Genomic DNA, 23998 nt, shown 5'->3' on the forward strand with positions numbered 1-23998 from the left:
AGGGTTGTTAAAATGATAAGATAATGACAACATGCTCCTTATGAGGATCTTGCAAGGACTTTATGATATTGTATGTAAGAACTCTGAAGCTGGCACCTGAAGAAAACACCAACAGTGTTACTGAAAATTTCTGACATTTTTAGTGGAAACAGAGCAATGCAGCAGACCAAAGTTTTATACTGTTTGATAATGGGTACAAAACCCTTCATACTTACAGACATAGTATTCCTGTTGTTTACATTTCTTTTGGAGGCTCACTCCAGTAGCTGCAGTGAAGTTTGGAAGCAGATACTTTATTTCATAATGAAATACTTTTTAAATACCATGAGTATGCTGACTCATTGCTGCAGCTGCAATGTTTTTGGGAGAAGTTCTGCAATTTTTAACATCTGATACCAGTTCAGTAACAACACTATTAGTAACATTTATTAAAACAGTTCTTTATTGTTTTATGTACATAATTGAAAATTCTATACAAACTTGGTTATATCTCATTTGACGTGTATATAATCCAAAACTGTTTCAGTATAACTCGCTATAAATGCAGAACACTGGATAAACTTTAAAGAGTCTATGACACTTTGGCCCAAAATTTCAGATCCAGTTTTGATTTGAGAAATCCAAGTAATTAGTTTTAAAAATTAGATAGATATTGGTGTAGAACAGCTCACACAAATATGTTTCAGTGTAAAATATGTTCAACCCAATAAAGGTAGTTTGAGTAAAGTTGATACATTTTATTAACAATTTTCTATATAATGTTATAGCTAGAGAAAGAATATGAATTATTGATATAGCTGCCCTTCTGACCAACAGTAGAAATGCCTTCGTGGATTTGAATAACTTAAAAGAAACTAAATAATACTGAATATTACATTCACTTAATAACATTATTGTCAGTTTTAAGTTAAAATCTGTAACTAGCAGCTCCTCCATTAGGCACTATGTTTCTAATGTAATAGTAGGGCTCCAGATTTGCAAGAGCAATGCAGAAATTCACTCTGTTGATCATTTTTTAGTGCTGAACATTCCTGAGCCAAATTTCTGACTACCTTACATTGTACAAGGTGACTTGTTCCCTAACAGCCTAATACTTATAACAAAAAGTAATGGTGAAATGCCCATAATTAAAACTGTGAAATGCAAGCATCATTCCTTGTGTACAGACAGCCAACAGATGCATTTATTTGGTACTGCCAAATATATGCCATTTTCTCCTTCATAACAGTTTAAAGTGATTAATGAAAACAAGTTTAATAGTTGGATAATTTACTTGAATAATGAAATATTTTACATGAGGTTATGTATGAAGTATAGTGTTTAGCTGCATTGAAACATCAGATAAATGGGACAGAATTAAAACTGATATGACAGAAGTAAACATGCTGCAGATCTCTTTGGACAGATTTATGAATGAAAAGAAAAATAATGTGAAATTAAACAGAAAAGATATTACAACAAGAACATGTACATGTTCCTCATCACACCCTACTCCACTTTATATGACTGAGACAAGCACATTGTAATAGTAACAATATCACAAGTGCACTTCCACATTACAATTTCCTGTTTTGACACGTGAAAATAACATAGGCCTATTTTTTTTCTAATGTTTAAGTGTTAGGAACTACCTCTTGCATTAAACTATGGATTAAAGACAACATTTTAGAAGTTTTTAATAACAGATGAAGGTCAATGGACTTCACTAAATTTAGCACTACAGATTATATCAAAAGATTTAATGAAGTAATTTCAGAGTTACTAAGCAACTGAAGCAGCAGCAGTATTTGTATATGAATGTCTCTTTTTTAGTTACTCATGTTGCATTTTTTCAAATTATCATTTATTATTCAAGAAATGAAAAGCTGGATTTAATAACTTAATAATGCTGCAATATTCTTAAGTGTGACCTCCTTTTCGGAAGTTTGAAGTCAACTGCACAATATATGTTGTTATTTTCAACAGTGCAAGAGATAATGGTGAATAATTTTAAAATCACTATTTTGTAAAAAGAAAAAGTCTTGTGGTAGGTTTATGTTTACAACAAAACAAACATAGGTTTATTGGTAGGTAATGGATATATTCATACTTTTGTATGTCTGTTTAAACATTATAGTGTTCTTAAATTTTAAAAGCTGCTCAGTAACTGAAAATCCTGTCTAAGTGTGATGAGATGAAGTTTTGATATTATTCTTTTGGTGATGTTATGCCAAATAATCTATTGATTACAAAATTAAGAAAATGAACAACTTTTTAGTTAATATAATAGCATATTTTTGTAATATAAAATTTGGAATATATATTTTAACAGGTCATCTTGTAGTGGTATGTTAAGACATAACCACTGTCCCCCACTCATCTGGTTAATTACAATAACAAATGACAATGAAGTTGTAAGGTGACTATCAGGTAAGGCAGTTATTTGTGCTTATATCAGCAGAAGATTTCCAATAATTCATAAACATGAACTAATTTGATCAAATACATTGTAGGGTGTATATTATCTTCACAGTCGTTCTTTGGCACTAAACTGGACAGTCCAGCATCCACAGGAACAAGAGCCAGAAAAATAGTTTTTTTCTTCAGCTCTGGCAATCTTATTGTTTGAATAGAACTCTAACAGTGACAGTGACACTGTTGAGCACAGTGTTTTCTTTGTTGTTGTGTGTTTTTAACATGTTTGAAAATGAGTGAACAGAGCGCACTGTGTGATCAGTTATAGGCATTATCCATGAATTCGACTCAGAGATGCATTTTCAGCTTGTACATCCAGTAGCTCTGCACCCTTTTCTGCTAATTTTTCTTAACCATAGTGAATAATTGATATAAAGTATAAAACTCAAGACTTATTTCTGTTGTTAGCAGCATTACATATCAGGTGAAGCTGCCAATTTACTTTCAGTTGTCCTCATACTTCTAAGTGGACTTTATACCATGGGATCCCCACTGTCCCCTCTTTGAAAAACCAAAGGGAAAGTCTGCAGGCAGAATATTATAGCTAGTAATATGTAATTGCTTGGGTATAAAGATATATATTCATTGAGCCCGAGATCTGTTGAAAACTTAAATGTAAACAGAACAATTGCTTCATGATAATTTCTGGTAACAACAATGTATTGTATAACTATGAAACTCTATATGTACAAAGAGACTAACAGCTAAGAGGAACACAGATTTACAAAAAATTACAACAAGTAATGCCCTAATTGTTTTGTTACAACCTAAAAATAAATTTTTATTATTACTTGTAGCAATGTTAATTAGAGGTTATGCTTTGTACTTTCATTATTATATACTGATAAGGCAGTTTCATTGGTGAAACTATTTAACATTAATATTGAGTGAATTTCTCCACTCAGTGACACTGCCAGCCCATTAGTTCCTCTTTCTACAATGATCATTTCTCTCACTGTCTAGCTGCAAGTGTCATGGAGTTGCACTTATTAAATAATAAACGACTAGTAATGAAAATTTCACTTTCACTTTTATGCTGCAGTAGTTTCACAAATGTACATTTTTGTGTTGTTAAATGAATCTTCTGTTCCATTTAGATAATGTTTGTCATCGCGTTCTTCTCAGTCTTTTGTGGCAACATCATTAGTGATGCATACAACACATTTAAGCTCCACTGTGAATTCAAATACAGAAAGTTTTTCACCACAGTGAGCACATTCAATCAATAACACAAAACAAAATAAGTTCAATAACTTCAGCACAAAATGTAAAAAAAATATCTGTACTTCTCAATATTCGTTCTCTCTCTCTCTATCTCTCTCTCTCTCTCTCTCCCCCTCCACCTTCTGTCACACACACACACACACACACACACACACACACACACACACACACACACACACACATAACAAATACATAATGTGCTTCTTCCTTTCATTTTTTCACTTCACAGCATAACAGTCAATAAATAAATTTACATGTTTATTCAGGCACATAACTGAAGCTTTAAGTCTCTGGGACTTTTCACTTGCAGTAGTTGCTTTGAGCATCACACATATCATCTGAAGTAGTTAATCACAAAAGACTGGGAAACTTTTCTTCATCATCACTTGATTCTTGACAAGATTCTTGACTCGATGGTGGGGTGTCTAGTTGTGGCAGCCCAAGATCAAGGTATTCCTAAAAGAAAATTTGATGTTTTAATTACCCGCTTCTAGCTTGTAATTTGCTTTTATTCATTTTTATGAACAGTATCCTTACCTACCAATATGTTCTTTTATGATAATGCAAAAAATTCTATTAACTGAGTTATTTTAAATAGGAATTGCTACAGGATTAGGACATTTACCTTTAATTTTTGCAATATAAACTGAGATCATGGTTTAATTTAATTTCTGTGTTCTTGGTGAAAATCTGAATAACATTATCACTTCTACCTTGATGAAATTTCATCAAATTAGGAGGTATTATTATGATGGGTAGAAACAGAGTTTGATCAAGAGGTTCAAAAACATTTACGGTAATTTTGTTTTATTTTGACTTCACATTTTGCTAGGAGGGTTTCTTAAAAAGAAAGCTTCTGCAGATTGTCTGGCACATGACATGAGATGCGGAAAGTTGAACAAGGAAGATGTGGCCACCAACTGATTACTTATTTAGGTATATCTGTTGTTGTTGACTCGTCAAAACCAAACCAAGTGGCTGCAGTATCACTACTGCTTGGTACTGTTATCATGTTCTAGACATTTTGCAAAAACAGTAAAATAATCATTTTTTTTTCATAAATATCTTGAGAGTGAAATTGTTGTGGGCTAAATTAGTACCATTGCTTGCTGTCAACATCAGTAATTTAGTAGCTAAAAAATAAAAAATAAACTGAAAGTTTTGTAAACATTTGTTTGCCACATCCTCCTTGTTCAGTTTGTCTCCTATCGTATTCTGGTCGGGGGTACACTGTGAGTCTGCTATTGCCATGAAGCGGCCATACTCAGTAGCTGCTGGAATACTGATTAATTATTCTTTGTGTTTTGCTGTTCTTCTTAATTCATATTGTTAAATCAGCTATCACAATAGACTACTTTGGCATTTCTCTGCTGAATGCATACGTAAAAACTTGCTTTAAAAACATTTTACAAAGTACAGATGGGGTCAGCCCTTACAATGGCAGAACAGCCAAAAAACAGGTAATTAGTTTATTACATAAGTGTTGTGTGGTTTTGATTCATAATGCGCAAAATATTTTACTATGAACCAATGGAGCACTCAGTTAATTCATTACTTTAACTTTCAGTGCATTTTTTCAGCCTTGTGCTTCGTTTAGATGAAACAGCTCCATGAAATCTTTGTAATGTGATCATAATGCATGAATTGGTTAGTTTTATGTCTTTCAACTTCTCCTTTGTGAGCTACAAAAAAGCAGATATAGCTCAGTAAATATTAGTTTACATGAAAATTGTGAATATCGTTTTAATTCCTTTCAGCAATATCTACACACCATTTGATTTTTGAATTTTGCACACCTTGAAACAGCATTCTGAGTGACGTACAAACTTCTTCCTTCACTGAATAATAGCTTTAGAATATCAGAGATATGTCTGTGGTGACAAAAATCTCACCTACGCTTAAAACGCTTATTATAACCTCTTATGAATCATGAATAATACTAAAAATGTGAACCATATCATAAAATGTTACTTATTCTACAACAACTGAAAGCTGCTGCTTTCATTAGAGGTACATTACTGTTAAACTATTTACTCAAAAATGATGTACTCACTCATAAAGGGGATGCAGTTTTGCTAAACTTTCTAATAATTAAACATTTCTTCAACACTTTACCAAACTGTTACCTGACGTGCTCACACACATGCATGAAGGGAAAACTGGGAGAGGATTTGGAGAAAGATAATCTCTGCTGTCAGAAGAAATCAAATATTCAAGCCCAAAGATGTTAACCCAAGAATAATAATCACTGGTAAAACACATGTAAAATACTTGGTCTGCTTCCTGAAGACATATATGGAAAATTAGAAAGGACCACATCTAAGAGAAATACTAATTTGTGCATGACAGAGAAAATTGTTTTCCCAATATATAATTAGATCTCACAATCATTATTTGAGAGCTATTGAAAATGTATTACGTATATGGCTGTTCAATACTTAGAGAGTCTGTCAATGATGGAAGTCTGTATAATATTAGGCATAAAATATATAAAAAAAAAAGTATGAACCAGACACATTGAGTTCGGAAAAACATTTTACAGCACATACTGTTCAAATACAATGGACAACAGGGAAACGTGACAGTCATAACAATACGTTGATCACCTGGTAGGGATATGAAAATATACATTAATAAATAAAATGCGTTGTTGCATGCTGTCCAATAAAATCACAGCTATTATCTGTTAAGACTTCAATATAAGTTATGAATGTAACTCCATCAAAATACAAGTTTTGAAATAATGGCCTTTTTCATGTGTTTCCTTATAGAAATGCTCCTTTAAGAATAACTATAGAACAAAATGTGCACATAGATAATGTGGTTTCAAATGTAAGTACCATGGTAATTGAAATGCATAAAACAGATTTGTGAATGTCTGATCATTAATGCTCTCATCCTCATAATTCCTGCAACATCTCAAAGAAAGAAGAATATCTGCGTTACAAAAGAGAATTTTCTAATGAAAGTTGTAGGATTTTAGAAACAAATCGATGTTTGCTTGTTGTAGATTCTCTCATGAAACAAGTGCCAAAAATGATTGAATTACTTTTTCTTGCCCTCTTTGTTAACTTTGAAATATGTGTTTCAATGAACTCAGTCTTGTTAAATCATTAAACCCATTACATGAATCACAAAAACTATTAAAAATGGCAGCATTACTTCGAAAAGCTTCAATTCTCCAAGGGAAACAGATACAGTAACTCCATTTACACAACGTGTAAAAAGTTCTAGGAAAGTATGTGGACAGTTAATAGTTAATGCAATCTTTTTTTTTTTGAAATGATAGCTTAGTGAGACAGTCTGGGAACAAATCAAAATCATTATGGAAATTGTAAAACCACAATCAGGGAAGAAAAAAATAATGTGTGAATTACCGTATACCAAATTATATAAATAATCGTTTTGCAAATGTCCCTATAATTTAGGTTTGAATTTCAGAGCTTAGGAAAAATCTGACTATCAAACTTTTGTCTGTAGCCTGAGGGCAGTTGCAACCCTCTACCACTCCATGTGGCACAACCTCCTTGTCTTAGTCATGTTGCACTTCCAGCACAGTTCAGTCAACTGGGACACTCTGGCAAAAGATTTGTCCAGAAACTAGCAGTTTTCTTGCCCTTGTTTATGTGCCTATAAATAACTCTACACCTCAACTATACAGTGAGTTGTTACCTTATATTCTTTCCATTGTTAATGTAAACTACTGGCCATTAAAATTGCTACACCACAAAGATGACGTGCTACAGACACAAAATTTAACCAACAGGCAGAAGAATGGTCCCTCTCATTTTCTCATGACAATGTGTATAGTACTAACAATTTCTTTATTATTTAATAAAAATGTGCTCAAAGTAATTTTTTTATTTGAGCCAAAAATGAAGTGAGAAGTTACAATCTCTAATGCTGTTCTCCATATTTGTTTCCTCTTGTACATGAATATCTCTGTTGTTACCTTTTTGTAACAACATGCTTTGGAATTCAGTATCTATCTATTGCCTCCCTGCAGAGAGCAAAATAACTGCAGTTGGCATTATCTGAAATGCAGTCCTTGGAGTTATTGGTATGCTTTTCTCTAAAATCACTGTGTTTGAAATTTATATGCAGATGTTTGCTAAATACCTCTTATATTCATGTTAACTGAGATAAATATTCTTGTGACTTCATGGTTGCAAAAAATATTTGGCCTTATACTACTGCTATCATAAGTTTTGGGAACGCTTTGGCTATGCTCTCTGTCAATAACTTTTTCTCATCTTTCTTACAGTGATATCTTATAATCAACTCTTATCTATTTTTAATATCACTTGGTTATTTTTTGTTCTTGTAGTTCTTTCTTTCAATTGTGTTTTATTTAATCAGTAATTCTCAGTTCCAGCTTTGGTAACTCAGTTAGTTATTGGGCTTCCAGATAAAAATTACATTTCAAAGTTCAGTGCTTTAATATCTTGGGATGGTTCCTGTTGCCTAGATGAGATGGTTACTGTTGCCTGAATGGGATGGTTACTGTTGCCTACATCATCTTAATTAGTCAACTAATATCCTATTACAATCTTAATTTGTCATCTAGTTTGCATTTCCTTCACACCAAGACATTATGTATGCTGCTCTCACTCAGTAGTGTTATTTTTTACTTTATTATCATAAGTATCACTCCATCAAGGGCAAACAGCTCTACACTGCACTACTGTCTCTCAACTTAATTGGGAACAAAAACACTTTGCAAACTACAGTCACTGTTATTGATGATATCCTACTGAATGTAAAATAATATGGTCTTTTTATGCTTTGTCATAGCTGGTCCTTAAAACAATGAGCAGCATAAAGGGTAACATGTAATGTAATTGCAAGTAATTTCATGTCCGAGACCAAAAACTATTTATCCCTTCATGGCATGCATACAGTCAAATACCAGTCTTCTTTGAAAACTTGTTGCACAAGCAGTGTGTTAGAAGAAGCTTCTCAATTTCACTCATAAATTTAACAAAATTCAACAACAACTCACTCTCATTATAAATGAACAGCAGAGAAAGCATTTCTTAGAAGCCTACCCATTTGTTTGGTCAGTTTCTTACACAAACAGAATTTCTTGTACAAACTTTGGACTGCATTAAATTCTTGTAAAATCATGCCAGAACACCTAGTCATGGCCAAAAATGTTGCACGCAGTGTAACTACAGGGTTTCATACATATATATTAAATACAACAGACCTTGAGCATGCACCATCCACCTCATTGTTGCTCAGTAGTTTCAAAATTTCCGTTATTACAATACACTACCTCATTTGCTGTAATTGTGAGTATTCTGTCCAAATCTTCAACCAGTTCACTGAACATGGGTCTTTCATTTGGCTGATAGTTCCAGCAATCCCTCATTAGCATGTATCTGTAATGAGAAACAATTTAGTCATATGGCCTTCTGTAGAAGGAGAAAATAGAATTCTCAAATACCTAAAAGGCGAGTCTTACATTTCCAGGGAACAGCATGGTGGCTTCTCCATTCTGTGGCCACTTCTCAATAGTTGAAAAAGTTTCTCAACACTGGGAACTGAAGGATATGGAGTTCCCCCAAGAGTCATTATCTCCCATAACAGTATACCATATGACCACCTTAGGTAAAATAACAGAATTTATATTTTAATCATACTTCTTTGTAAAAATTTTAATAATCACATTAATAACAACAATACTTATTATTATCAGAGCATACATTGTGCATCTCTGTTTGATGTTAGGAATTTGTTTAGATGTTTAAGAAATGTTTAGTTGTCCTTAATAGCATAGGTAGGTTACAGATTTTAAAAAGGAAGTGGATAGGATGAATTTAGATGTAATGGGAATTAGGGCTGTTGATAAAATATTAATATTTCAATACTTTTTTCAAAATATATCAATATATGTCAGCAATAGTTTTTCTCCCAATATATCAATATCAAAACAGGAATATTGAATGCTGATATTTTTATTTTATATTAAATTTTTTCACAATAGTTAGAAAATTTTTGAAGTTGTTCTTTTGAAATTGTAGTGGTACATAATTTTACTTTCATTGTGTGAAGGAGTCTTACTACTTTTTGAGCTTTCATCACATCAAGTATTTCTCTGTGTGAAGGAAGTATATGTGGACAAAAGAACAATTCCGATTGCACTGGGGCAGGGCGTGGGGGGTGGGGGGGGGTGAATGGAATGATAAGATTTCCAATGTGAAGAAACAGCACACCAATTGGACTAAAAAACAATTTTTAACACAACTAGTATGCTATTTCTTCACATCAACATTCTTCAAAAACAGTTGCTGAAAATGATGAACAAAAATCTAAATGGCAATATTGGTCTTTGCAGTGGGTGGAGATGTGTGAGGGGAAATACTGTTGGAATCAGCACTTGGTGCTACCAACAGAAACTACAACAGAATGAACTTTTCACTCTGTGGTGGAGTGTGTGCTGATATGAAACTTCCTGGCAGATTAAAACTGTGTGCCAGTCTGAGACTTGAACTTGGGACTTTGCCTTGGTGGGAAAATGCTCTAACAACTAAGCTACCCAAACACAACTCATGATCCATCCTCACAGGCAAAGGTCTCAAGTTCAAGTCTTGGTATAGCACACAGTTTTGATCTGCCAGGAAGTTTCAGAAACTGCAATGTTTAGCTTCACCACGCAATATTGATACTACAAGTGTTAAGTCACTGGCATCTGCAGAAATGAAAAAACAGGAAGTTGAAATGAAGTGAAGTGTTCTGGACAAATCCATTATGCGATGAAACACAATGATGGACCCATTAGACACATTTTATTGTGCCACTTACATAATTTACCATTGTTAGCAAAATGGTTATTGCCAAGCATGAACAGGCATCGTTTTCCTTTCAGTTCTTGCTCTAAGGGGGATCAGCAGGCAGCTAGCTTGTTGGTTTATAGAATATCTAACAATAAATCAATGTGTAAATACAGAGCTCTAAAACCAGCAATATATTTACAAAATGCACCCAATATTTTTATAGGCAGGTAAGTCAATATTTTTTTCACCAGTATACTGATACTTTTTTTCGATATATTGAGAGGTGATAATGATATATTTTTAATATAAATATATCAGATTCCCCATATTTTTAAAAATATCAACAGTTCTAGTGGGAATTAGTGAAGTTTGGTGGCAGAAGGGACACACTTCTGGTCAGGTCAGTACAGGGTTAGTAGCACAAAATAAAATAGTGGTAACACAGGTTTGGATCTAATAGTGAATAAAATAATAATAGGGTAAGATACAATGAACAGCATGGCAAAGACATTATGACAGCCAAGATAGGCATGAAACCAACACCCACCACACTAGTACAGTTTTATATACCATCTATTTTCACAGTTGATGAAGAGATTGAAAGAATGTATACAATTCTACTGAATAGTTAAATGATGGAGGCATTTTCTTGGATAAAATATTCCAGAGCTAAAATAGCCTCCCATTCAGATCTCCAGGCAGGGCTACTCAGGAGGATGTCATCATCAGGAGAAACAAAACTGGCATTCTATGGACTGGAGTGTGGACTGTTTCATCTTTTAATAATGCAGGCAGGATAGAAAATTCAAAATTGGAAATGGAAAGGTTTAAGTGGGATGCAGTGGGATGTAGTGAAGTTCAGTGGCAGGAGGAACAGGTCCCCTGATCAGGTGAAGAGAGGGCTATAAATACAAAACCAAATAGTGGTAATTCAGGAGTAGGTTTTGTAATAAATAAGTTAAGGAAATAGGAATGTGGGTAAGCTACTATGAACAGCACAGTGAATGCATTATTGTGACCAAGACAGATACAAAGCCAACACCCACCAAGTTTGTTTAATAACTAACTCTACAGATGATGAAGAGATTGAAGAAATGTAGATGAGTCAAAAGAAATTATTCAAATAGTTAAGGGTGACAAAAATTTAATTATGATGGGGGATGGCATTTGATAATAGGAAAAGGAAGAGAACGAAAAGTATTAGATGACTATTGATGGGGGAAATTAATGAAAGAGGAAGCTGCCCAGTAGAATTTTGCATAGAGCATAATTTAATCATAATGAACACTTGGTTTAAGAATCATGAATGTTGTATGCATGGAAGAGACCTGGAGACACTGGAATGTTTAAAATTGATTATATAATGATGGGAATGAGGTTTCAGAACCAGATTTTAAACTGTAAGACATTTCCAGAGGTAGATGTGGAATCTAACCACAATTTTTTGGTTATGAACTGTAGATTACAACTAAAGAAATTGCAAAAATATGGGAAATTAAGGAGATGGGTCTTAAAGAGGCTGAAAGAAGCAGAAGTTGTTGAAAGATTCAGAGTGAGCATTAAGCAAAGATTAATTAGAACAGGGGAAAGAAATATGGTAGAAGATGAATGGGTAGCTTGGAAATGAAATAGCAAAGGCAGCAAGGATCAAATAGATAAAAGAAAAGGTCTAGTAGAAATCCTTGAATAAGACTGGAAGTACTGAATTTAACTGTTGAAAGGAGGAAATATAAAAATGCAGCGAATGAATCAAGCAAAAGGGAATACAAATATCTAAAAAATAGGATTGACAGGAAGTGCAGACCGGCTAAGCAGGAATGGTTAGAGGGCAAATGTAAGGATTTAGAAGTGTATTTCACTAGGGGAAAGATAGATACCGGCTACAGGAAAATTATAAAGAGGGCTTTGTAGAAAGAGAAACAGATGTATGAATATGAAGAGCTCAGATGGAAAAGTAATCCTAAGCAAAGAAGGGAAGCTGAATGATGAAGGAGTACGTAGAGGGTCTACACAAGGGAGTTGAACTTGAAGGCAATATTATAGAAATGGAAGAGGACTTACATCTACATAGATACTCTGCAAGCCACCATACGGTGTGTGATGAAAGGGACTTACATGAAGATGAGATGGGAGGTATAATACTGTGAGAAGAATTTGAATCAGCACTGAAAGATGTAAGTCAAAACAAGGCTGCAGGAGTAGATGGCATCCCATCAGAACTACTGACAGACTTGGGAGAGCCAGCTGTGACAAAACACCACCATATAGTGTGCAAGATGTGTGAAACTGGTGAAATACCCTCAGACTTCAAGGAGAATGTAATAATTCAAATTCCAATGAAAGCAGGTGCCTACAAGTGCGAAGTAAGTCATGGCTGCAAAATACTAACATGAAGAGAAAAACTGGTAGAAACTGACCTCGAGGAAGATCAATTTGGATTCCGGAGAAACATAGAAAGTCACGAGGTAATACCGGTCTCACAACTTATCTTAGAAGAAAGGTTAAGGAAAATCAAACATGCATTTATAGGATTTGTAGACTTAGAGAAAGCATTTGACAGTGTTTAGTGGAATACTCTCTTTGAAATTTTGAAGGTAACAGGGGCAAAATACAGGGAGCAAAAGGCTAGTCACAACCTGTACAGTAAGCAGAAGGCAATTATAAGAGTTGAGGGGCATGAAAGGGAAGCAGTAGTTGAGAAGGGAGTGAGACAGGACTGTAGCATATCGCCAATGTTATTCAATGTGCACATTGAGCAAATAGTAAAGGAAACAAAAGAATGATTTGGAATAGAAATTAAAGTTCAGGGAGAAGAAATAAAAACTTTGAGATTTGCTGATTACACTGTTATTCTGTCAGAGACAGCAAAGAACTTGAAAAATCAGTTGAATGGTGTGGACACTGTCTTGACAGGAGGATATAAGATGAACATCGATAAAAGCAGAACAAGGGTAATGGAATGTAGTCAAGGTAAATCAGATAATGCTGAGGGACTTTGATTATGAAATGACATTTAAAGAACTAGGTGAGTTTTGCTTTTTTGGCAGCATAACAAATGATGATGGCCAACCTAGAGAGGATATAAAATGTAGACTGGAAATGGCAAGGAAAACATTTATGAAGAAAAGAAATTTGTTAACATAGTAGATGTAAGTGTTAGGAAATCTTTTCTGAAAGTATGTGTATGGAGTGTAGCCATGTATGGAAACATGTATGGTAAATAGTTTAGAGAAGAAGAGGATAGAAGCTCTTAAAATGTGGTGCAACAGAAGAATGCTGAAGATCAACAGAAGAATGCTGAAGATTTGTTGAATAGATCTCATAGCTAATGAAGAGGTACAGAATACAACTGGGAGAGAAGAAATTTGTGGCACAATCTGACTAGAAAATGGGGTCAGTTGTTAGGACACATACTGAGACATCAAGGGATCACCAATTTAGTATGGGATAGAAAGTGTGGGGGTAAGAATTATAGAGGGAGACCAAGAGACAAATACAGCCAGATTCAGAAGGATATATGTTGCAGTAGTTATTCAGAAATGAAGAGGCTTGCACAGGATAGAGTAGTACAGAGAGTGGTATCAAGTCAGTCTTTGGACTGTAGAAATTTGCACAGAGCATAATTTTATCATCACTAACATTTGGTTTAAGAATCATGAAAGAAAGCTGTGTATGTGGAAGAGACCCATGTAAATTGGAAACTTTCAGATTAATTATTTAAATATAAGACATAAATTTCAAAACTATATTTTATGCTGTAAGAGATTTCTGGAGGCAGATGTGGATCCTGGCTATAATTTATCGATTATGAACTGCACACACACACATATCCATCTGCAAGTGTCTGTATATGTGCCTGTGGATATGTGTGTGTGTGTGCAAGTGTATACCTGTCCTTTTTTCCCTCTAAGGTAAGTCTTTCCACTCCTGGGATTGGAATGACTCCTTACCCTCTCCCTTAAAACCCACTTCCTTTCGTCTTTCCCTCTCCTTCCCTCTTTCCTGATGAGGCAACAGTTTGTTGCGAAAGCTTGAATTTTGTGTGTATGTTTGTGTGTCTGTCGACACACACACATATCCATCCACACATATACAGACACAAGCAGACATATTTAAATATGGTCTTTAAATATGTCTGCTTGTGTCTGTATATGTGTGGATGGATATGTGTGTGTGTGCACGAGTGTATACCCGTCCTTTTTTTGTGTGTATGTTTGTGTTCGTTTGTGTGTCTGTCGACCTGCCAGCACTTTCCTTTGGTAAGTCACATGGAATGTTTCCCTCTATTATAAATATATATTCACACAAGCAAGCACACCTCATGTACACATGACCACCATCTCTGGCTTCCAGTCTGAGCTGCCAGAGATGGCAATCATGAGGACATGAAGTGTACTTGCTGATGAGAATGAATGTATATGTTTTTTCTTTTCTGACAAAGGCTTCTTATCTGAAAACTAATGGGTTAGTGTCCTTTCATTGTGCCTGTACGCGACTCAATGTGTCATCTTAACAGTGAGTAGGAATCTATTTTTCCTTTTATTGTTAATGAAATATTTTTATGATTTGTTTTGAAGTGGTTAAATATGGAAAACTAAAAACTGATTAGAAATTTTCAATGTAGAGCACAAGAGACAGTTGTGTATATTATCAGACAGTTTAAACTATATGCCAGTTTACTAATAAAATTGATTTTCTGGTTTATTTTCTCATAAATAATTGTGATTAACCAGTGCATCTTTATAATTTTACTGTATTATTTAAACATTATGACAGATACATTTATCTTCAAGTGCAGTTTATTTTCCTATCTCTCTATCTCTCATGCCTCCCTCCATCTCAGTTCTAACCTTGCATTCCTGTTCATTTTAGCCATATTATAAGTAAATTTGATCACACATGAACTTCATAATTAATCATATCCATTCTGTAACAATGTAGATTTATATCTGTATTTAAAAAGGAGACATGTCTTTGAATAATCAATGACAGCTAAGTTGTGCATTAAAAAAAGTGAATTACAAGGCATAAAATGAATACAGAGTTGATGCTTTGCTCTTTCTTAAACTACTTCGCTTGGAAGCCATATGAATCATTTTAATAATGAAAAAAAAAAAAAACATGAAATAATACTCACACATCAGACTGAGTTGTGTATACCCTATGGAATAAGGCCTCAGGTGCCATCCATTTCACAGGTAACCTTCCATCAGTAGTTTTACGGTAGTAGTCATGACAGTGTATATCTCTTGCCAGACCAAAATCAGCAATTTTGAGAATATATTCATCACTTACAAGAACATTTCTTGCTGCTAGATCCCTATGGATGCACTGAAAATAGATTTTGGTTTTGGTATGTATTTTAGGGTTGTTGTAAATCAATCACTTCACAAAGTACTTATTTTGCATTCATAATATGTTGTATCTAAAAACTATTTAAAATTGGAGATACTTTATATTATCTCAAAAATCTGGTTCCTAATTTCAGAATTGACAATGCAACAGTTCCCAGTAAAAATTGTCACTTCAGTAACTTGCTTCATTATTAATTTCACAAAGCCCAGACCAAAAATCCTTTTGATGAGGAAGACGTACTGAGATCAAATTATTTGATAGGAAAATCTGAGATTATACACTTCTCATGTTTTATCTGTATCTAAAGCTTAGTGCAAATGGGGAAGAAACCCATGCAGGCAAGTAAGTGAAATGTTTATGCTTTGCTGCTGTTTCATAGTATAAACTGCAGTTCATTTAATATTTGGTAACATTTGATGCTCATTAAGGAATTTAAAAATCATCTTACACATTTTGTGTTTTCAACTCTTGTGTGAGAATACTTGAATCCTATGGGAATCATGAAAAGAGTTATCTTAAGTTTTACTTACAAATAAACATATAAATGTGAGCCCCACAAAAGAAGTATTTACACCCATTGACAAATTTAATTATACACATGTTTTATTGTAAATAAACTTTAACAGTTTCCTTTTTAAGTAATGCTCATGAGGAAAACAAATTTTGCAGCTCACCCTTCTTGATGCTAGATACTCCATTCCTCTTGCAACTTGGTATGCAAATGAAACAAGATCTTTTTGAGTCAGTGTGTTTTTCTCTTTGAGGTCAGTACCAATAGCTGGTTCATATCCAGAGGATGGTCTTCGTTGTCGTAAGAAATCTCGAAGATTGCCATGTGGGGCATATTCCACAACTACATATAATGGACCATCTTGAGTGCAACAACCTAACAAGTTAATGATGTTAATATGCTTGCCAATCATCTTCATCATTTCCATTTCTGACACTAAATCCATCATCTCAGCATCAGTGTGCCCCTCTGAAAAATTAATCCAACTTAATGAGTCTGGCACTGCTTTATGTCATGGTATACTAAATAGACCCAAGCACCAATAAAAGTACTTTCATTAAATATATGGAACTGAATCTTCTGTCTCAAATCTTAATTTTTAGATCTGCTGACATAGTAAATAAGTGTGTCACATCACTGTTACCTATTGAAATTCATCTATGACAAACTAACCATGACATTTTGCATTTCAATATATTTCATTTTATGATCTTATTCTGTACTCATTTGCCTTTCAAATATAGACACTATGGCACATACAACTGAATAAACTTATTCATTAATTCATTTAACATAACAAATATAAAATAAAGTGTTTTATAACATACCTTTTAACATTTTAACTGCTACAATAGTACTGACTCCATGTTTTACAATTCCTTGTGCCTCAGCTTTGACTACTTTTCCAAAAGCACCTTCACCCAATGATTTACCAAGAGTAAGTAGTTCCCTTGGAAATTCCCACTCAGAATCCAAAGGAAGTTCGTACTCAGATATCATTAAGTCAGAACCAGAGGATGTGTTTGTCTGACCATGTGACTTTTGCTTCTCTATTTTCACAATTGGCATTAGCTGCAGAAGAAAATTGTAACAATACAATGGAACTGAGTTTGCACTTCTAGTCAAAAACTAAAGTAAGATTTTATGATAATCACATAAGGCATGTCATCATAATTACAATTTTTTTTGGTACCGTAAGTTGTCAGGTATGAAGGAGGGAAGGAATGAGACATTTTTCATTAACTTCCACAGTGCATTGTACCATGAAATCTAGGTGGCATTAAAAGTGTAATATGAAAAAAATGATGTAATGATAGAAATTCTATTACAGCTAAAGGAAAATTATTAACTTAGGAAATCACTAAATATAGTTCCAGTGATGACCTTGATGTCTGTGTTGTTCCAAATGCAATTAATAACTTACAATATTTGAGGACAGTGATTTTGATTTTTATGTACCACTAACTAAAAAGAATATCAAATACTAAGCAGGAATCAACTTTAAAATGAAACTTTTAACAATGATGTTTTGTATCAAGTTTTAGAGGAATCATCTACTGTAATGTTTATGCAGTTGTTAACATGATGGGTTGGAGAGGTAGTGAAGAAAAGGTATCACAGTTCTTAAAATATTGGGGCTAATTCTTCTATATAGTAAGATTTCAATTAGTAGATGAGTCGTGGTGAACAAGAAATCAAAATCAAGTTATACATAAAGATTCTCAGAGGTGAAGGAAGCTTTCATGTTTGTATTCAAAGAGAAAAACAGAAAAGATGGAAATTAAAAATTTAGAAGTTCTGTATAAAATGATAAAAACATTCACTTGTTTGTACTTGATTTTGTGAGAAAGCAAAATATATGTTTTTTAATGTAATAATATTTAAAAAATGAGCTTGATATGCTTACTTCAAAATGCCTGATGCATTAAAAAAAATAATAAAAACTCTTTCTTGCAAGGTTTAGGTTTTAGTTCAAAACGGTAAATATCATATATGACTACAATTCAAGTACTTTTTTCTTAAATTCTCTCCACATATTTACAACAGTTAAGTCCCACCCTTAGTTTGTAGGAAAGGAGGATATAGCTTAAACATAATGCTACATTGTTTCATTTGAAAATGTAAGAAATTTACCAGGGGTTCCTGTGTGTTCTGTGCATTTGATAACTGCTGTTTTTCAACAATAACTTTCTTAGTCCATTGTGTTACCACAGCAGCTCTTGCAGCAATTTCAATAGCTTGCAGTTTTTGTTTCTTCTCCCTGAAAAAGAAACAGAGGAATTTGAGACTTCATGTTCAGTTCATCATTTAAAGTGTATAAAATCTTATTGAAAATGCCATAGGAATGTGTGTCATGATAGATCTTACCTGTTGAGCTTCTTGAAGATGCATACCATTGAAAACATTCCAACAAAAAATATAGCACATAAAACACCGACAAGCGTGTTGACTAACATTGGATGTGGACGCTGAGTGATGGTGATGGTTGGGTCATTGACTTCCAGAGCTGGAAAACATGTATATCAAAAAACTTAATATTTTTGTATTTGTATTCCCAATCTGTACACAGTCCAATCTAGCCACTTACATAAATTATGATGGAATGATGAGCACAACACTAACACCCAGACCCCAGGCAGAGAAAATCCCTAACCCAGCCGGGGATCAAACCCGGGACCCCATGATCCAGAGGTAGCAATGCTAACCACTAGACCACAAGCTGCGGACAGCAGGAATGAGAACAGCGAGAAACTGAACATCAGGATTGATGGTTATGATGTAGATGAAGTTAAGGTATTCTGCTACCTAAGCAGCAAAATAACCAATGATGGACAGAGCAATAAGGACATCAAAAGCAGTCTAGCACTGACAAAAAGGGCATTTCTGGCCAAGAGAAGTCTATTAGTATCAAACATAGGCCTTGATTTGAGGAAGAAATTTCTGTGAATGTACATCTGGAGCACAGCATTATATGGTAGTGAACCATGGACTGTGTGAAAATTGGAACAGAAGTGAACCAAAACATTTGAGATGTGGTTCTACAGGTGAATGTTGAAAATTAGGTGGAGACATAAGGTAGGAATGAAGATGTTCCGTACAGAATCGGAGAGGAAAGGAATATGTGGAAAACACTGATAAGCAGAAGGGACAGAGAGGAATTCATGGCGGGCCGCATCAAACCAGTCAGAAGACGAATGACTCTCACCTCCCCCCTCCCCTTAATTGAAAAAAAATAAAAAATTAAAAAAAGTCAGGTTACGTACTTAGTTGTTGGAAGCTAACCATTCGAGGAAATGTTATTAGCTTTCAGATATAACAGAGTTCTACATTTCTTTTGCAGTAAATGCAGTTACTGGAATTGGATAATTTATTTGTGTAGTTGTACTGGCACAGTCATACTAGGGTGACAGCTACTGAACAGATAGCCACATCACAACATTACGAATAGACACAAAAGCCAAAAGCTGAAAATTTATTGGAAGATCTTGGTTGTTTTTACTAAAGTAAGAAATATTCCAGTTAAATATATGTAATGAAATAGAATTTCATGTTCACATAAATATGGCACAGAAGACACATAAGTACTGCTGATAGACACATATGAATGTACATGACACTATAGTAGCTTTTGAAATTATAGTTTGCGTTCTTCAGGAGGAGAGTGGATTGTTGTATACAGAGACTTGGAGGGGGGTTGGGGGGTAATCTCTTCGATGTTCCCCCCTTCATCATCATCTAACCTCATCTTCACAATAGGTGGGTCCCCAACCTACACCTCTTTACTATTCAAGGAAGCAAATAATACTCTGACATTAGTAAGGTGTTCAAAAGTACTTTTATATATGTCCATGTGCTTTGTAGAAAGAGAAACAGATGTATGAATATGAAGCTAAGTACTAACCAGTAATCCTTAATTATAATGTATCCATTGAACAATGGGAAGTTTCTGACTCACCATCAACAACTTTCAGGTATGCACTTGCATAAGTGGTTCCCAAGCTATTTGCTGCTATACATGTGTACCATCCTTCATCATCATATGTGACATTATGAAGAACCAGTGTCTGAGGATCATCTTCTGGCTGTAATCAGTCACTGCTTAATTATGTAATGACATTTAGTGTATAATAAAATATCTGACTGATCTCACTATTGACTTACAGAATTATAGTCTAAGGCAATGCAGCTAAAGTAAATAAAACATTTATTCAGTAAAAGTAAGCAGTTAAGAATATTGCATAAAGCAGTTAGTGACACATCTTGCACTGCTCCATTCACTTCTCAATGAGTTTACACTCTATATTGCACTTGCGAGTAATGCTGAAAAGAGGTTTGCATCAGCTGTCAAGATGAAAACTCTTGTCTTGATTGAGATGGTTGTCTGCCAGTTGTATTTCCTCAGCTTCTTTGACCTCTGAATCTCAATAAGATGCTGCTATGGCCACTTTCACAACTTTTTCATAACCTATGAAAAGGCAAGTGAAAAAACAATGTTCAGCCACTGCAAATTCATTACGCTGTAAGAGGCAGGTGTACCACTGGTGCCCAATGCACCATACTTGTACAGTGTGTGTGATTTGTTCTGTACAAAATTTACCATACTGGTAAGGAAGTATATAGATTCCTGCCTTTTGAAGAAGCAGATCATCCTTCCCAGACTCAGAAGAGCTGCCATCAAGACCAGTAGCTCATAGATCAACAATGCAGGAAAAGATAGATTGCTACTTACTGCAAATTTGGTTGGGCAGGGGGTTGGGGGAGGGAGATGTCACCATGGCTTGCCTGCTACCAACATGTTCAAGCTGATGTAGGCTGCAGTAGTTATGTTGTGTGAGTTGAAAAAATTTGTATAGGAGCTGCATGAAACCAGCCTTTGGACTCAAGACTGCAACAATAACCACAACTCAGTTCATCAATTCAGCAACTCTTCCCAGTTCTGCACCTTACTCGCAAATGCTCTTGTAGTGTTTACAACTCTCTATTTCAGGCTATGCATGAATCAGTCCTGTATTTGATTACTGAGTGGTAGAGCCTTTCCCAAAGTGGCTTTGGTCAGTATCCATTCACTCTTATACATCTCTGTTGATAATGGATTAGCTTTCCTTACAACCATTGAATAACCCAATGTCCTTCAACTTTATCTTATTGGTTTAGATGCAACACATCTGGTACTGAATGTGTTTGTTCATGGGCTGCATGATCTACAGAATTTCTTTATCATTACATGGTTTTATAATATGATGGATAAGATTTAATTATTGCCCTTCAGATTTATGAATTCTCATCAGACCACCAACTAATAAAACTAGTGGAGCAATTCCATTTGAGAATGAAATGAATTATTACCTTTATGGTCCACATTTAATCATATAAGTAGTTTTTTTAATGTATTAACAAAATTTGTGGCTACTGTCATGCTTCTAGGTGCAGATCCCACATTGTTTGGCACTACATTAACAACACCACACTACAGACCAAGTATACAGGGCTATTACAAATGATTTGAAGCGACTTCATAAATTCACTGTAGCTCCATTCATTGACATATGGTCACGACACAGTACTACAGATACATAGAAAAACTCATAAAGTTTTGTTCGGCTGAAGCCGCACTTCAGGTTTCTGCCGCCAGAGCGCTCGAGAGCGCAGTGAGACAAAATGGTGACAGGAGCCGACAAAACGTACGTCGTGCTAGAAATGCACTCACATCAGTCAGTCATAACAGTGCAACGACACTTCAGGACGAAGTTCAACAAAGATCCACCAACTGCTAACTCCATTCGGCGATGGTATGCACAGTTTAAAGCTTCTGGATGCCTCTGTAAGGGGAAATCAACGGGTCGGCCTGCAGTGAGCGAAGAAATGGTTGAACGCGTGTGGGCAAGTTTCACGCATAGCCCGCGGAAGTCGACGAATAAAGCAAGCAGGGAGCTAAACGTACCACAGCCGACAGTTTGGAAAATCTTACGGAAAAGGCTAAAGCAGAAGCCTTACCGTTTACAATTGCTACAAGCCCTGACACCCGATGACAAAGTCAAACGCTTTGAATTTTCGGCGCGGTTGCAACATCTCATGGAAGAGGATGCGTTCAGTGCGAAACTTGTTTTCAGTGATGAAGCAACATTTTTTCTTAATGGAACAGACACAATGTGCAAATCTGGGCGGTAGAGAATCCTCACGCATTCGTGCAGCAAATTCGCAAATCACCAATAGTTAACGTGTTTTGTGCAATCTCACGGTTTAAAGTTTACGGCCCCTTTCTCTTCTGCGAAAAAAACGTTACAGGACACGTGTATCTGGACATGCTGCAAAATTGGCTCATGCCACAACTGGAGACTGACAGCGCCAACTTCATCTTCCAACAGGATGGTGCTCCACCGCACTTCCATCATGATGTTCGGCATTTCTTAAACAGGAGATTGGAAAACCGATGGATCAGTTATGGTGGAGATCATGATCAGCAATTCATGTCATGGCCTCCATGCTCTCCCGACTTAACCCCATGCGATTTCTTTCTGTGGGGTTATGTGAAAGATTCAGTGTTTAAACCTCCTCTACCAAGAAATGTGCCAGAACTGCGAGCTCGCATCAACGATGCTTTCGAACTCATTGATGGGGACATGCTGCGCCGAGTGTGGGAGGAACTTGATTATCGGCTTGATGTCTGCCGAATCACTAAAGGGGCACATATCGAACATTTGTGAATGCCTAAAAAAACTTTTTGAGTTTTTGTATGTGTGTGCAGAGCATTGTGAAAATATCTCAAATAATAAAGTTATTGTAGAGCTGTGAAATCGCTTCAATCATTTGTAATAACCCTGTATATCTATTTAATTATAATAAAAATGAGAATGCTAAAAGTATCATAGTGCCCCATCTACAATTTCTAGAAAATCTGTAACTGGTGCTTAAAACTGCAAATATAAAAACAAAGCAAAAACTTAGCAGTTAGATAATTTAGGCAAGTGCATCATCATTCTCATTTTTAACATGCTGTTATTATAAATATAATCAACTATAAAGTTATACTTACATGAATCCAAAATAATTGAAAATTACAATGCAAGTCAAATCAACACCAAATATATTTCATTAAGTGCTCCTAATTATATCACATATTCTGCTAGTTTGCTTTGCCAGCTATACAGATTTACAGCTGCTGTAATTGCGTCTTGAGTATCAACCATAAAGTTACACGAAGGAAATGCCTTACAACAGTGATAATATGAGACATTAAGTGTATAAAGATTTTAATGCCAATGGAACTCCAGGAATTAGTAAAACATGGTTGGAACTTAATAATGCTGCCTTCACCAGTGTTTCACACATGAAGTATTCTGTTAATACCATTCTTTGACAAATCAATGCTACATGAAAGAAAGCTTTATAGTTGACCCACTACACTGTCTGTTAAACATTGAGCAGAAGACAACACCTACACCATAACACTTTAAAAATTAAGAGACTCACATTAAGATATCAGTATAAAGTACCAATTACTGTTGCAAAGTCAAAATATATGAATGAAAAACACCAAGGCCAGTTACCCAAATACCTTCACCTATTTGTTACAAAGGCAGGATATAAAGACCTACTTAGACTGTTTGTCAAAACTGAATTCTGTTATTCACTCACATGTAAAACATAATAAATAACTGAGAAAAACATGTGAGGT

General features: G+C 34.9%; 1 protein-coding gene across 1 annotated transcript in view; it reads right to left on the bottom strand.

Annotated features, from left to right (window-relative positions):
* Positions 1–424: 424 nt before the first annotated feature.
* LOC124794755 (fibroblast growth factor receptor 3-like) overlaps positions 425–23998 on the bottom strand; it is a 437275-nt gene continuing 413701 nt past the window's right edge. The window contains exons 16-24 of the mRNA XM_047258371.1: positions 20279–20405; positions 18691–18829; positions 18457–18583; positions 17151–17394; positions 16487–16791; positions 15595–15788; positions 9146–9286; positions 8957–9062; positions 425–4134 (exon numbers count right to left, since the gene is read on the bottom strand). Of these exons, the coding sequence (XP_047114327.1) occupies positions 4030–4134; positions 8957–9062; positions 9146–9286; positions 15595–15788; positions 16487–16791; positions 17151–17394; positions 18457–18583; positions 18691–18829; positions 20279–20405 (1488 nt within the window). The 3' untranslated portion in view covers positions 425–4029. The remainder of the gene's footprint in view (positions 4135–8956; positions 9063–9145; positions 9287–15594; positions 15789–16486; positions 16792–17150; positions 17395–18456; positions 18584–18690; positions 18830–20278; positions 20406–23998) is intronic.

This window comes from Schistocerca piceifrons, chromosome 4 (genome assembly GCF_021461385.2).
Source record: "Schistocerca piceifrons isolate TAMUIC-IGC-003096 chromosome 4, iqSchPice1.1, whole genome shotgun sequence".
NCBI lineage: Eukaryota > Metazoa > Arthropoda > Insecta > Orthoptera > Acrididae > Schistocerca > Schistocerca piceifrons.